The sequence below is a fragment of the Mauremys reevesii genome, linkage group 2, assembly GCF_016161935.1.
Source record: "Mauremys reevesii isolate NIE-2019 linkage group 2, ASM1616193v1, whole genome shotgun sequence".
NCBI classification, from domain to species: domain Eukaryota; kingdom Metazoa; phylum Chordata; order Testudines; family Geoemydidae; genus Mauremys; species Mauremys reevesii.
In genome coordinates this window covers 155,674,417-155,690,711 of record NC_052624.1, presented here as the reverse complement: position 1 = coordinate 155,690,711, position 16,295 = coordinate 155,674,417, and the positions used below count along the sequence as shown (strand labels likewise).

General features: G+C 54.2%; 1 protein-coding gene across 5 annotated transcripts in view; it reads right to left on the bottom strand.

The window, feature by feature from the left end:
• Positions 1-11,529, bottom strand: part of HR (HR lysine demethylase and nuclear receptor corepressor) — a 42,526-nt gene extending 30,997 nt beyond the window's left edge. For 2 of the 5 annotated variants that reach the window (XM_039527558.1, XM_039527561.1), the window contains exons 1-2: positions 10,099-10,729; positions 8,423-8,608 (exon numbers count right to left, since the gene is read on the bottom strand). In XM_039527558.1, coding sequence (XP_039383492.1) covers positions 8,423-8,497 — 75 coding nt within the window. In that variant the 5' untranslated portion in view covers positions 8,498-8,608; positions 10,099-10,729. Of the gene's footprint in view, positions 1-7,535; positions 7,666-8,422; positions 8,609-10,098; positions 10,730-11,358 lie in introns of those variants that run through there. The other 3 variants (XM_039527556.1, XM_039527559.1, XM_039527560.1) reach the window with 3 other exon arrangements.
• Between the last annotated feature and the right edge of the window lie 4,766 nt (positions 11,530-16,295).

The following is a 16,295-nucleotide window of genomic DNA, read 5'->3' as shown; positions in this document are numbered from 1 at the left end:
CTCTCAGGCACTTGGGCACACATTTGGTGAGGACAAGCCACAGCTCAACAACTATATGCAGGCAGGGCTGCCCTTTCAGCCCCATGGTGTGGCCCTTGTTGAGCTGCTCCAAGAATCATTCTTCTGCACAGATGGAGCCCCAGCAAAAGGTAGGGCCGGAGACCAGGGAGAGGATCAGACATTGGCTTGAGGCATCAATGCTTCCTTCTTTGGCATGCAAGATGGTGGGGGGAAGGCTCTCTCCCCCTCAGCTCTCCCCAGGGCAGCTGCAGCCTGTTGGCAGTCACATAATTCCAGGAAGTTTGGTTCTCCCAGAAAGGTGGGGTAAGGGTGGGGTTGGTACAGGGCTCAGAACAGCCAGGGCCAATTCCCAGGGCTCTGCTGGGTTTGCAGCTGTGACAAAACCTGGAGGGGAGGGGAAATTAGGTCTAGATAGCCGTAAAATCATTACCCTGGTGAAGCCGGAAGAGCATCAGGAGCCTGGTTAATAAATCGAGTTTATTACGGTAGTGCCTAAGAACCAGCCAAGAATGGGGCCCCACTGTGCCAGGCACTGTGCAAACACAGACCAGCAGACAGTCCCTGCCCTGAAGAGCTTACAAACCAACAGAAAGGACAGACACGGGGTGGGGGAAGGACACACATGCAGAGCAAACAATGTGATGGCAGCAAATGGCCACAATTCCCGGGGATGGTGGGAGTGAGTTAGGAGGAGATCAGCTAAATGGAAAGGGAAGGGAAGGGAAGGGGAGGGAGAAGGCGGGATGGGGAGCAAATGTGGAGTGAGGCTGAAATGGAGAGGGTTAGTGCAAACCACCTGTATGCACAAAGCTGAAACTGCAGCAAGTTCTCTGAATGTCCACAGGTCCCAGCCTGGCTGCTCCTGCTCTACTCCTAGCAGCTGGAGCCTTTGGTTGGCTCCTCTCTGCAGTTTTCTCACCAAGAAACATGGCTGAGGTGGAAGCGGCCCCTTTGGGTCCTAGATTCCCCACTCACTCACTGGGCACTGGGGTCTGTCTCAGCATAATTGGGCCAAGGGCCCGGGGTAAGCAGAGAAAAGCCAACCCGCGACTCTGAGCCAATCAGTGGCAACTACTTCTGAAAGACAGATAGTCCAGCCCCAGCTCTGTCCCTTCCACCTCCTGCACCTAACGCGGATTCGGCAGCAGCTCTGCGGGTGATCTGCCAGTCCCGCGCCTTCGGTATACCCGCCACCGAATTACCGTCGAAGCCGCGGGACCAGCGGACCTCCTGCAGAAACGCCGCCCGCACGACGACCGGCAGGCCGCCCCCGGCATGCACTTGCTGCGCTGGTGCCTGGAGCCGCCCCTGCTTCCACTGGTCCAAAGATGCCTCCACCCCGAAGCTGGAGGAGCTGATTCAGAACAACTCTGGATCTGATCAGGAACTAAAGAGCTGGGCTCTGCCTGGGTGGGGATTTGTTGTGAACAGCCTTGCCCTAGGCCTGAGTTCTGCCAGGCCGCTGGCGGTTACTGAATATCAGGGAGCCAGCGGGAAGCTTTTGCCCTTATAGGTTGGACAGCTTTTAAGAGGCAGAGATAGGTCAACTCAAATCCCTTCCTGGGGTAAGCAGGCCCAGCCTCTACAGCAGTCACGGGGTGCTGTGCCTCTTGCTCCAGGGCTGAATTTGGCCAATACAAAAGAGAGCAGAGAGAGAGTGCAGTGAGTGGGTCAGAGGCAATCCGACTGGCAGCCCCCCAGGGACAGCTATTTTAGCTACTTTGGGACTGGGTCCGAACAGAGCGATGGCAGCTGCCCAGGTGTGGGTTCTGCCTGCTTTGGTGCATTGTTGTTTTTTTTTTTTTAAAAGATGAGCTAAGGACCTTTAATACCGAACTGTATAAACAAAAGCCAAATAAATGTAACACTCTCTCTCCCCCCGCCCCCGTCCCAGGACAGCAGCTCTCGAATTAGAAACCTCGGTGACTTCCCCTGCTTAACCCCCTTGGCACCAAAGCCTGGGTGGCCTGTGCAGAGTTGGGGCTGGCATGCGTCACTACAATGGTGAGGGATGAGCTAGAAGTACAGGCTGGCATTGCCCAGCAGGAAACGCCCTCCTGGCATGGCTGAGGGACTCCAGGGCAGCTAACCCGCTCGGGCTCAGATGGAGCTTTGCAGCTGACAGGCTGCAATTTGGGGAGCAGACAGTAGGGAGAGAAGAGGGATGAGGTGCCAGGGAGGGAAAGGGAAGATCCAGCCCTAGCCCCAGCGCCCATCTATGGCAGGAGGGGCCCTGAAGTTTCTAATGCAAAAGGCTTGTTACTTATTACAACATGCTCATTAGAGATAGCTGGGAAGGATGAAGTAGCCACTGAGCCTGGCTCGACCCACCACATCCCTCCTCCTGAAAGCACTGGCGGAGCAGCATCACCCCTTTTTCCTCTCCCTCCTCCGGGATGGATTCACTCCCCTCGCATCCCAAACTTGGCTCTGCAGAGGAGAGGCGCACGCCTGTCCCCCTACAGCGCAACCCAGGCCAGTTCTTTGGGGCCAGACCTAACAAACTATATCTCAGCAGCAGATTAAATCTCTCCCTGCCTCTCTCTTTCCTCCCCATGCAAAACGGCAACAAGATTCCCCCCCCCCCCCCGAGCATGTCCAGATCACTTATCACAGCAGCCCCTTGTCTGGGGCACTCTCGCTCACAGCTCCTTTATTTTCTCCCTCTATATGATTCCCCCACCCCTTTTCCTTCCTTTTCATTAATTTCTCTGAACACCCAAGCACTGTAAGTGGATCCCTGCTGGAAAGCCAAACACACACACACACAAATCGAAAATCAGCCCAGCATGGACCTACCTGAGGCTATGAAAGTGATGAAGATGAAGGGGTGTGGGGAGAGGAAGGGTAGGGGGAAGAGGAAAAGAGACCTTCCTTCCCCGTCTCCCTCTGAGCACCCGCTGAGATGGACAAGAAAGCTATTGCTAATCTGCGCCCGGTGCTTGAAAACGTCAAACCTTCAGGAGTCTGAAAGCTGCAGCGGAGCGGAGGGCATGAGAGGACATCCACTCCCACACGAGTAGCTTTCTGGGAATTAGGGACACAGCCCAACTGCTCTGGCAGCTTCACTCCCCTTCAGTTCTGGCTGGCGGTACGGCTCGCTCGTCCTGGACAGCTGCTGAATGGGAGTCACACACGCGAACTCCCACTGCTGGGGCTGGGGGGGGGGGGCAGGAAATGTGGGGTGGGGGGGAGGAGGATGGCACAGGGGCAAATGGGGAAGGCTGATATCTAGCATCAAAGCAGCACATTGCCAGCTTTATAGCATTAGTCTTCCCAGCAATGATCCCCCTTTTACCGATGGGGAAATTGGCATGGGGAGATGAAGGGACAAGCCAAAGGCCACACAGCAAATCTGTGGCAGAAGTAGGAATAGAACCCAGGGGTTCTGACTCCCCAGCTCCCCTACCCTAAGCAAGAGGCTTCACTCCCTTGCAGAACTGAGAAGATAACCTGGGAGTCCTGTTACCCAGTGCCACTATGCTAACCAAGGCATCACACTGCCTCTCACAACTGAGAAGAGAAACCAAAAGGCCTGTGCCCAGTGTCCTCCCTTTCCTCCCCCCAGCTCTAATCAATAGTTCATGCTCCCCTCCAAGAGCCAAGAAAGGACTCCCAGTCCCCTGTTCATGCCTCATGACCATGCTACCTCTCTGTAGGGAGATGGCTATTTTTTACACCCCTTCTCTGCCCTTTCCCTATAAGGCTGGCCAAGAGCACGCAAGTTTCAAGAGACATTCAGTCACTGATCAGCACAAGAACTGAGAGACATACGGCGGATGAGTCTGAGAAGAGAGGTGCAGTTTGGGGTTATAGTAAATGTAATTTTTTTTCATAGTACTAAGAAGTCACAAGAACCATGCTAGAATCAGATGTTCAGTAGCCTCTTAAAGGGATGAGCCTGGTTAAAGGCATGGTGTCTCTTAAAGGGATGAGTCCAATCAGAGACCTTGCATCTCTTAAAGGGATGAGCCTGGGGAAAAGCAGAGGACCCCTTAAAATAAGACAAAAGGTAGAGAGGCCTACAGGAAGAGCAGACAGCCTCACTGCAGCAGGCACATGTGCCAGCAGACAATGCCTGCATCAAGGCTGCCTTTAACACCCTCTGCTGCCTCAGAGACAGCGTCCCTCCACCGTCAGTTTCTTGTTACACCCTGGGTTCCCAAAAGCAGGTGCTGAGCATTGTCTGGGCACTTGGGGATGGGGCAGACTTGCACCCTTCGCATTCCAGACTTGGCTCTGCAAAGGAGGTGTGCATGCGTGTCCCCCTGCATCGCAACCCAAACCAGCTCCTTGGGACTGGACCTAACAAACGACACCTCAGCAGCCGATTATCTTGTGATTAAATCTCTCCCTGCCTCTCTCTTTTCTCCCCATGCAAAACAGCAAGGAGAATCTTCCCCCCACCCCCGAGCTCTATTACCCCACCTGCTCCTCTGCAGTGCGCTCGTCACCATGGTATCTGGGTGATATTCCAAAGCACAGGCTCCCTTCATGTGCAGCCACAGGGACTGCAACCCCAAGCTGTGTGTGGGGGGCACAGGGCCCTATAGGGCAGGGCGAGTGCCTACTGCAGGACATATGCTAGGGACACACAGGATCCCCTATCCCCTTCCTTTCCCTGGTTCCCTACCACCAGGCAGACCGCCCCCCAGTCTGAGTCACCCTATCAGGTGTCTCTGGGAGCATCCCCTGGCACATCCTACTCTTCAGGGGTTTCTTAAAGTAAGTCGTGGGTGGCGTGGAACTGAGCCATAGAACCCCAAGCCTGTGGTGGAGAGCGCCAGCTGAGAGTCCTGCCAGAGAGGAAAAGGAGGCTCCAAGAACGGGGGGGCAGGAGGGATGGAATATGACCTGCAGCATCTCATCAGCATCGTGATGCACCCAGGATGCTCTGAAAGGTGCCACACAGGTGAGATTCTGGGGCACCCTTCAACCAACCCCCAGGGCAGCGAGGTGAGAAAGGGGATGGCAAAGAAAGGCCCTATCCTGCTTCTCCAGCAATTTTGTGCTCCCCCTGTGTGCGTGTACGCCCCCTGCCCAGTGGGGACTCCTACTTATGGAGATAAGTGGCATTAACTGGGTTCAAATACCTTGATGCAATTAAAAGCTCCCCCTGGGGACTGAGGACTTAGAAAGCCAGCCCAGGCCATGGGTATAGCTCTATCAACCACGAGCTCTGCGCTGTTTCCCTAACTGGAGGTTGCCAGCCCACTGGGAAATCAATGGCAGCTATCCAATGGCTGCTGTCTGCCTTGCCTTGATCCCACTAACTGAGAAAGGGAGTCAGGAGACACATCTTGCTCCCTCCCAGCTACAGCCTTCCTCCACCAAGCACCTCCCCATTCCTTCATCTCCAGGCTTGCCAGTCAGCCCCATACCCTGCCCAGGCTAGAGGAAGATGCTGAAGGCATACAGGACAGCAACGACTGGTGCATCGTGGGGCACTAGACCAAGCAGCATTTGCCCCAGTGGGGCTATCATGCCAGCAATCCCCATGCACGCAGACAGTGCACCAGAGACCAGCTTAGTGACAGCGTAATGAGCCTTACTTGAAGCTAGCCTAATCCTTATGGTGGGGTGACTAACCATACACCATGGAGCGCATGAGTGTGTGTGTGGATACAGGGTGTGGTACGCAGGCAGGCACCATGGTGCTTGGCACGGCGCATCTCTCTAGTGTAGACCAAGGCTTCCTAGAGGCACTGTCCTCCAGCCAAGATCCTTTCCTGCCCCACTCCAGTGACCGTCTAGGTTGCAATTACAAATCCTCAGGGCATAAATGTGGGAAAATTCAGTATCCCAGCCAGTTCCTGCCTTTCTCCATGAAAAAAACAACTGCCAGCATCCAAGGCTGCATGGGCCCAATTGCTAGAGGGCAGAGAACAGCTGCTGTTTTCTCTGGCTTCGTCTCCCTGCTGTGGGAGTGAAGCTCTCTGCTCTGGGGATTCACCCCACAAACCCTGATCCTATCATATGGCCCAGAAGCAACCTGGGCTCTGAAGGGCACTGAGGCAGTCACCCAACAACAGGGCCGGGTTTGAATGCAGAAGAGGTTCCCAGAACCAGGCAGCAGGGCACCCTTTCATCTCCAGTGGGGTTGATCACAGCGAGTAGGACCGGTCAGGAGTTTCCCATGGGGACGTTTTCCCACCGGGAAATGTAGATTTGTGGAAAGTGAAACATTTCACAGGGAAGGGCGTCAATGTCAACACAGGGCCACCCAGAGGATTCAGGGGGCCTGAGGCAAAGCAATTTTGGGGGCCCCTTCCATAAAAAAAAAGTTGCAATACTATAGAATACTATATTCTTGTGGGGGCCCCTGTGGAGCCCGGGGCAAATAGCCCCATTCCCCCGGCCCTGTTTCAACATTTCGTACAGAGGAAAATGCAACTGAGCGTTCCCATGGAAGTCGACCGGGGACATTTCAGAACAGTTTTTTGCTTCTATTTTTGACAGAAGTTCATTATCCAAATATAACAGCAAACTTTTAAAAAGTCAACATTGGAATGACATTTTGATTCACCCAAAACAAATGGGGTGGGGGGGCGGATTTTGGTTTTGCAGGACATTTTTTTTAAATTTTTGTTCCATTTCAGAATGAAAAAGAAAAACGGAAAAAGTTGGTTCCCGCCCTGCTCAGAGCACCAGGGTTACAGGTTCAAATCCAGCCCAGGGCAAAATGTGATTTTGGCAGCCCCTCTGTGTAATGAGTTGCTGGGTCTCAATTCATATCCCAGGGGGATGGGACACCCCCGGGAAGCAACATCCTGTATTTATTGGAGTCACAGCAGCAAGGCAAGCTTCTCCCATGTGCTGCACCCTGCCCTAAGGGACTCCCATTGGGGTGCAGGGGAGAGAACCCGCACCATGGCTTATTCCTTCCTTGGCCTCTTAGCTCAGACAGTCAACAAGGGGATCAATTAGCGCCTGTTTGTAGTGAAGGGATGGCTGGGAAGTAGATCAGAACAGCTTCTAGCACAGGCGAGCTCTGAGCTTGTACTAATTGCCTGCCTGTTGCGTGTGTTCAGACTCTAAGGTTGTCACTCCCCCCTCCCCACCCTTTGGCATCAGCTGAAACCAATTATCAGCTGTTTTATACCCAGGTTCCAATGCAGGCGAATGGCAACGTCACAGTCTCATGCCAACATGCCACTGGTCTCTGCACTGTGATGCCTTGTAGCGAGCATGAGGCCAGCTTCCAGTATTACAGAGAGAAATTCAGAGCACAGGAGGTATCCCGTGGGGAATGGGCTGGGTTCCAAGCCTTGCTGGGCTGAGCTAGTGGAGCTAGAGGGACAGATAAGAACTCAGCGCTGTCCCTCTGGAGTGGCGGAATCTCAAACAAAAACTCAACAGGCAAGAAAGCAGAAGGAGCTGGGGTCAGACACCTGTGGGTTGAAATACCCCACCATGGAGGCCTGCAGATCCACCCACAGACCCCTGCATCCCACGACAAAGAGTTAATAGAAACCGGGAGAGGGACCCCAGGACCCCTGATCTGGCACACTTACCCCCTGATGCCTTCAAACAGTCTATCTACAGGCAGAAGGATTTCCCAGCTACTGCCTGTCTGGCTAATTTCTGAAATGATTTTCTGCAGGTGTCTGGTTTCTTTGATCTATTTCATGCAATTGTTTAATCAGCTTGGTTTTGCTGTGTACAGTTTTGAGTTGGGCACACTGACAATAAGCAAATGAACTATCTTAGATCCATGTTTGCAAGAGCAACCCAGGAATCTCAGCAGTTAGACTTAGATACTATGCTTAAGGAGTACCGTAAGGAGCATCACAGAAAAACCTAAAATAGAAAGAGAGACGGACAGAAGGAGGAGCACCTATAGCAAAAGAGAGTGTGTAGGGTGATTAGACAGACAGACAGACACAGGCAAATGGTTCAGAAATCATTTATCCTCAGGGATTCATTATAACCCTGTGCTGTGTGCTGCCCATGGAGCCCATTCATATCCAGCTGCCCTAGTCTCTGCTGTACCTAGTTCTCCAGGTGGGGAGAGGGTTAACCACCAATAATCAACCAGAACTCCAAGGTGCCCAGCTCCTTCTGCATTTATATTTCCTGTAGCAGTGGGTCACAGGTCAGCTCCACCCTTGGATTCAAGAAGTTCCCCCAGAGCATGGGGGTGCTCAGGGCTAGCTGTTGTTTGGGGTTTATCTCTAGGTTATCTCTTGGGGCTACTTTTCCTCTAGCAGCCAATTAACACAAGTTCTGGATTTCTTCCAGAGTCGTCCCCCCCCCCCCCCCGACCCGGATGGAGCAGCCCGATCAGACCAGACCTGGAGGCCCCCCGTAGGCGATGGAAAGACCCTGTCAGAAACAGAAACAACACCCCCAGGCCCCATGTCTAGCCGGGGTCAGAATGACAAACAGTGCCAAAACTCACGTCCAAAGGGGAACAGCCAGGGCTTTCACTGCAGCAGCTGAGGCTTCCTGCACTCACTCTGAGCCTCTCTGCCATAGGAGCATGTTGAGGGAGATGGGTGCTGCCAGGGAGCCATGGGTCCCATCTGCCCTCAGCCAGTCACCCCTCCTCACTTTTCCCCGTGACACCCAGTCTAGACGTTGTCACCTAGAGAGCATTAGGAAGAAGGGCAAATGAGCAGCCTGCACCCAGGTGTGCTGGAAAGCAGTGGTTAGAGCAGGGGAATGGGAGTCGGGACTCCCAGGTTCCATTCCTGGCTCTAGGAGAAGCGTGTTCTAGGGCACAGATCCTCAGCCAGGAGGGTCATGACTCTGGAGGGGGAGGGATGGTAAACAGGTGTCAAGGGGTTGTGACCACCATGATTACCCCTGCCATATTGCTACATGGAAGTGAGGTCCTGGAGGCAAAGGTTGAGAACCATGACTTCAGTGGTTAGAGCAGGGGTACTGGCTTCTGTTCCCAGCCCTGCTCCTGGAGTGGTGTCTAGAGGTTAGATCACATGGCCTGGGTTCTATTTTCAGCTCTGCCACTCAGGCACTAGGGCAAGTTACTTCCCCTGTCAGTGCCTCAGTTTCTCCTTTTTGTCACATGAGGACCTTCTGCATGGGGAGTTTGGAGGCTTAACATTTGCAAAGTGCTTAGACATATGCCATGGAGTGAGTGCTGTTGAAATTCAAAGGATTCAATATTATTATGAATTAATGCTGCCAGCAGAGACAGATCCCTCCCCACTTCTATACCAGGTGAGTTTTTATAGACAGACTTTTTTTTTTAAATAAACTAAACCCTTCAGTTTGCTCCAATCCCAGTCTGTCTGGGACCCAGCAGGATCCATGTACCCTTCAGAACACAGAGAGCTGGCTGCCCCCATCCGTCTCCTATACCTCATGAACCTAAGGGGAACCCCATTACAACCCCTGAAGGCTATTGCTTTTAGTACTTATTGGTACAGTCCTGATGCTGCCCTGGCTGGCACCTTCCGGAGGGCATGTTTTTGGTTAAAAAAAAAAAAGGTGGTGTTTGGGGATGTGGGTCCCCAGAGACGGGAAAAAAGGGGCTAGGAAATAGAAAAGGAATGTAGGTTCCCCTTACAAATGTGGAATACAGACTCCTTTAACAACCCCCACATCCTCCAACATCCCCTTGCCACCTGTCACTCCACCGTTCCAAGCACATCCTTTTCCCAGCTCTAAAATCCCCCCCCCAAAAAAACCCTACCTGACCTCACCTCTGACAAACCCCAGCCAGCCTCCTCTCTGCCCCCTCAGCCTAATCATCTCCCACACCTAGGGTGACCAGATGTCCTGATTTTATAGGGACAGTCCCGATTTTTGGGTCTTTTTCTTATATGGGCTCCTATTACCCCCCACCCCCATCCCGGTTTTCCACACTTGCTGTCTGGTCACACTACCCACACCCTAGGTAAGCAACTGGCAGGCTCTGGGCCACGCCCTTCTGAGAAACCAGCAGCTGGCATGCATCTGGCCTGGGAGCTTGGACTTGTTAGCGGGCCAGAAGTAAGTTTTTTGGGGAGTGGGAGTTGTAGCTCTCTCACCCTTCTTCCCCACCCCCTACACCCCCCGTTGGTCCAGCCAGAGCAGAGGGAACAGTGAAAGGAGCTAAGTTCTTACACCTACCTCAATGGAAGGTATTCCCAGATCCTGGAGAGGGGACTTCTATCCCCTGCCACCTGGACCCCTCTGGGCTCGGGCAGTCTCAGAGCAGCTGAGGATTGGGTTTCTCATTGTGTCTCCTTGCCCTCCTTGTTGGTAGCATAGCCTGGGAGCCAGCTGAAGGCTCTGGGAGCTGCCAACAAAGAGGCTGCATTTAAACAACAGACATAATTATGCTTTTGATACCGTCTGCTAAAAATACAGCCCTGTGCAGTGCTGCGAGCCATGTGTGTGCAGGCTCACATGGCCTCTGAATGGCAGCAGCTGACTCAGGCAGGGGGAAGGGGGGCCTGTGGAGAAAGGAGGAGGGAGAGGCAGACGGAGGTGAGGGAGGGAGGGAAAGGGAGAGACAGCGAGGCATGGTTGGACACACACAGAGTGAGGGAATCCAAGCCAGGCTTCGGTGCCAGTGTCAGATGGGGACAGGGCTCCCTCCGGCTAGGGCTTGTGGAGTGTGTGCCAGTCTCGGATGGTGGGGGGGCTCCCTCAGGCTGGATCAGGGCCAGTCACAGAGGGGCAGGGGCTCCCTCAGTATATGGGCTTGGACCAAGCAGTGCCCCATCCATCTGGGCTGGTGAGAGGAATCACAAAGGCATTTGGCTTGCATCCCTCCCCCCGCTCTGCCCTTTTGGGCATCACACGAGACTTAGACCTTCCTGCAAATGCCCCCAGCAGGGTGCAGAGATCTGGGGCCGCTGCTAAGGACCAGTGCACTCCTAGGCTGCATGGTGAGAGCCGAGGGATGGGCAAGGTGCCGGAGCTGCCAGCCCCAGCAGAATCGGGGAGAGCCGTGCAGTCAGCAGGAAACCAGCCTCCATAATTCCCCTTCCCAACACAAGTGAGTTTTCAGCAGCTCTCTCTCAACTCCTCTTCTGGGCATCCACAAAGAGAGAGGGAGGAGATGGATTGGGGATGGGGGTCACTTACGTAGGGTCCTAGGAGGCAGAGTGGAGGAGGGGTCTGTCAGTGGGGGGATGGGGAACAGTCAGGGATCAGAAAGAGGAGGGGGAAAAAGGGGGAGAGATGGGATATTGGGGATTGCTAAGTATACAGCTGTTTGCGGTTCCCTGGGGAACAAGAGCTCCAGAGTACAGCTCCAAGGAGCTCCCCAGCCTCCATCCATCTCCCACTTCCCTGCTCCTAGCACTGGATTCCAGTCCTGTCCCTAACCCAGAGACTCAACTGACAGAGCACAGCCATTCAAGGGCAGAAAATTCCTCGCACCCGAGGCAGGAAGGAAACCAATCACTGGACTGAAACTGCCCCTTTGTCTGAGGTTTCACTCATACATGGGGAGAGGAAGAGGCAACCCCCAGTACACTTGCTGCCTCGTGCCTCCTATTAACTCAAACACAAAGCAGTTCCTCTGCCCACATGGGGCTACATCCCTCCAAAAATCTTCCCTTGCCTCAAGGTTGGCAAAAAAACAAAACAAAACAAAACAAAACCCACCCCTTTAACTCCCCTACTTCAAAAGCCATCACTCTCCCCTGAGCAGACCTGACTGCTGGTTTGCAATCACTTGACCCGTTCCCAGCTGAGTCTGATAATTGAACAGGACTAGTTGGCCCCTGGCCCTTAAAGGGGCAGGCCACACTGTTTGACCTCCCTCAAGTCATTCTCTCCCATCTGCATCCTGTCCCCACAAGCAAGCACACAGGCTAGCTTGTGGATTTGCCACACCTCCTGGGTCAGGTGTGGGTTCTGTTCTATCCAAACCGGGGCTGGGTCAGGCACAAATCATCTTTTAATAGACCTAATAGCCCCCATCGCCCCACCCCTGCTAAATGATTCTGGGTTGGGCCCCCATTTAGTGTTCAGGTAAAGACCTTTCCTATTGTCTGGCTCACTGGTGGGCTTCTCTGGAGGGGTGAGGAAAGGGGCTGTGTGCAGCATCGGAAGGGTTAATGTAGACAGAGGGTGCAGGTATCAGACAGCCAGGGCAAGTGGGGTCCCACCTGGGCTGGCCCAAGCTGACAGCTTGGACAGAAAGGGAGCGGGCTCCACCCTTTGCTGAGCCCACCGAGTGGTTAGCAAGGAAGGGTCTGTCTGGACCCTTATAGGGAGCTATGGGGCCCATTGCAGCAGCCTTGGTATATACTGACCCATCTCTCCCTCAGTGGTTCAAGGCCTGTTCCTTCCATGCCTATCCACAGGCTGGCAGTGCAAGTAGCAGGGCTGCCAGCTTAACTCCTTGAATGTTGCCAGCCATTCCCTGTATCTGCATTTAGAGCACACCAGGTATAACTTGGCAGAGCACCTCTGCTGTGCCAGGGGCAGGCTGGCAGAACAGTAGACAGGGGGCTGTCAGGGGCAGAGCCCACCTCTCCCTCTGTGCATGGTTAAAAGCACAAAGATACAGGTATGAAGGGTCACCTGCTGTCTGGAGTAAGCCCCAGCAGCTCAAGTGACAGCAGCCCAGAGGACCAGCAGTAACAGTGTTAAGGGAGGTGTATGCCAAATGCTGTGAGGCATGCTGGCTGGGGAAAGCACCAGACAGTCCTGGCTGGTAACTTCCTTTGGGTCCATGGCCAGGACCTCCCCAAGGACTAAGAGTCCAGCAGAAATTTGGTCTTTGCAGCCTGTTAATGAATAAACAACCTATCTTATCTCCCTCCCCCAGTTATTGACCTCTAGCGTCAAGCAGGGGCAGGTGCCAGCCCAGGTGCATTGAGATTGGCTGACCAGGAATGTGGCTGCCTGGCAAGCTGGAGGTGAATGTTCATCCCCAGGAAAGCGGGTTCACATGCAGTCCAATCCGAGCAATGGCCGGCTCCATTTAGGGCTAGTTTGGCCCAGTTTAAGAGAATCAATTGCCTGTTCAGAGACCCCCTTGGGAAGCAGGGTCTTTGTCTGTTGGTGGCTGGCAAGGCCCCTGTATCCAGGGAGGCAGGCGTTAGCATGGCCTGGCCCCACCTGTTGGGAGTGACCTTGCTGAGATGTGGGGAAGGCAGGACCAGGCTGGCCATTCTCTGCCAGGTGAGAACTTGGGTGCTAGCTAGTGGCTCTTAGTAAAGGACCTGTTCCTGGCACAACCACTCCTCCTTCCATCTTTTGAGTAGCCCTCCCAGTGCCTAGCAGGGCAGGTGAGGGACCTACGCAGCACGTTCCCTCCCTACTCAGCCATCATAGACCGTAAGGTGAGACGGGACCATCACTGACCTCCTGCACCTGGCAGGCCACAGAACCTCGCCCACCAAATCACACCCAGCTAAACCCTTTTAACTTTGGCAGGGCCAAGAATACAGAGCGTTCTGTTCCTCTGGCTCTTCTCATTCCCAGCTGCGCTCCCCCGCCACCTGCACACACGCTTAACTGGCATAACAGCCAAGGACGGTCAGTAACCAGCCAGGGCAACGGGGGGCAGCCCCCAGGCGAGCACTGTGTTCTTGCTCCCCAGGGAACGGTGCATTCCCCCCGCTCAGAAGAATTTGGCCGACTTGGTCAGCATGATGCAGCAGTCATCAGCCTGTGGGCCACTGACTCTGCCCCCACCCTCCCTACATCCAACCCAAGAAGGCTGGCTGAGGTTATCCAGGATGTCTATGTGTGGGAGGGATCCCACATGGGGGACTCTGGACACCAGTTCATGCTTAGCCACGTCCTCCTGGTATACCAGAAGCTGCCCCGTCTCCATCCTTTTCGGAAGCACCACAAGGAGGGTTGTGGGACATATCTGACCAAGCTGAGTGAGGAGCAGGAATGAGGCTTAGGCAGCCCAAGGGCTGCTTTACATGGTCCCCAAGACCCATTGTCGGGGGGAAAACATGCTTGGAGAGGGTTTCCAAAGCACTGGTGGTGGATAAAGGGACATCCATTCAACGAACAAGGAAAGATGCATGATCTTCTGTGTGAGGCACTAGACTAGGAATCAGGAGATCTGGGTTCTATTCTTGACTCTGCCACAGATTCCCTGGGTGACCTTGGGCAAGTCACATCATCTGTCTGTGCCTCAGTTTTCCACGTGTAACATGGGGAGAATAACCCCTCCTTTCCCTCACTTTTTGGCTTTGTCTATTCAGACTGCGAGCTCTTTGAGGCAGGGACTGTCTCTCACGCCAAGTGTCACTCCAGCATCCAGTGTTTGAGGCCTCCAGCTGCTCCTGGAATACCTCTAATAACCAGTGTACTTAGGCAGCTGGACTTTCTCTTTTCATCCCAGGGCTGTTGGGGCCAGGCTGCCAAGTGCTCCGCACCCACAATGGGGGCCAGATTTTCAACAGAGACCCATGCCCAACATAAACCCAGAGTCACAAGCTCTTCTGAAAAACAGAGTGATTCCCTCTCAGAGTCACGGAAGGCAGGAGGGGATGCAAGAACCCCCAACCCTCAAAAAAAGGTCAGTTAGATTTTATCTTGTTTTAAAAGCCCAACCACTAAGAGTAACGACCCTCCTGCCCTGCTTGGTAGAGAATTCAGAGAGCCCAGACAGCCCTTGCAATCCAAACAGAATCACCAGAGGCCACTAACAACATTCCTGCTCGGCGGTTCATCAAGACAGGCACCCCTGCCCCAGAGACCCTGCGCACCTTAACAAAGGGACTAGGGGAGACCCCAGCACAGATTCAACTACCACCCCAGCCCAAGTGGGCTCCTCCCTGTCTGACACTGGCACAGACCCTAATATCTGCCCCCCCCCCAGTCTGAGCAAGGGCGGCTCCAGGCCCCAGCACGCCAAGTGCGTGCTTGGGGCGGCATGCCGCGGGGGGCGCTCTGCCGGTCGCTGGGAGGGCGGCAGGCGGGTTCGGTGGAGCATCCGCAGGCACGTCCAGCGGGTTCGGTGGAGCATCCGCAGGCAAGTCTGCGGGAGGTCCACCAGAGCCGCGGGATTGGCAACCGGCAGAGCGCTCCCCGCAGCGTGCCGCCGTGCTTGGGGCGGCAAAATGGCTAGAGCCACCCCTGAGCCTGAGGGAGACTCCTCCCTTTCTGACACTGGCACAGACCCCACTATCTGCCCCCCTATCCAGTCTGAGGGAGACCCCTCCCTTTCTGACACTGGCACAGACCCCACTATCTGCCCCCCCATCCAGTCTGAGGGAGACCCCTCCCTGTCTGACACTGGCACAGGCTTTATTAGCGATCACTTTTCATCTGGCATGGTCACAGGGCACAGAGGAATCCTGGCTCCTGCCTCTGGAATATACTCCCTGCGTCCCAGAGCACTGCACAGACATTGTCCCTGTATTTCCGTCCATGAAGCATTAACAGGACAAGGGAAACCCAGCCAAATACCTCTTCTGGAAAGGTCACAGGGGATGAGGGAATGATTGAGAAATCTGGCCTAAAACTTTTTGGTGCCAAAGGCCAGGCACTATGTGTGCATGGAACCCAACCCAATTCAGGGGGTCCACACATCTCTGCTAGCTAGGACTCCTGGGTTCTATTCCTGGCTTTGCCACTTGACAGTCCATGGAGAATGGCTGCCCATGCTGTGTGCAGATGCTGGCAGGGAAGCCTGGACAGTGAGAGATGGGGATTAGCAGGAAGCTGACGAGGCAGGTCAGCAATCTGGCCCCACTTCTGTCTGCAATATAGTGGTTTTCAACCTGTGGTCCGCAGGCCCCTGCAGACAATGTCTAAGATTTCCAAAGGGGTCTGCAGCTCCATTTGAATTTTTTTAGTGGTCTGCAAATGAAAAGAGGTTGAAAACCCCTGCTCTAGTACATTCACTCAGGGACCGAGCACTGGGGAAGCTGATTAGAGAGACGTGAGCAGCCCTGGGCTCAAAGATTAGTGGCCTCCTGTAACCTCCGCACAGGGAACATCAAGTGCTCAGCTGTTCATGGCCTCGCCTGGGCAGGGGCTTCTTACAAGGGAACGGAGGGGCTGGCTCATGGTGAGATAGCAAAGGAAGAGTGGATGCAGCAGAGCCCCTGAGTTCAGATCTGACTAATGGCTGGGGCTATGCAGCAGAGCAGGCTAGCTGATGTCTGGTCTGGGAATCTGTGACGAATGAGTGAAATGAGGTTGGTGGTTTTCAGTCTAATCCAAAATGGCTGTTTGGGCACTACCACTGCATGGCTTGGGGAACGGCAGCATCCGCTCAGACAGATCAGAGCACGGCTGCAGGTCACGACTGAGAGGTCAGAGAGCTGTGCGTTGGGACAGAGAGGTGTTGGCAGCACACGGAGGGGAACTTTGCACATCACCTGCCCCCACAA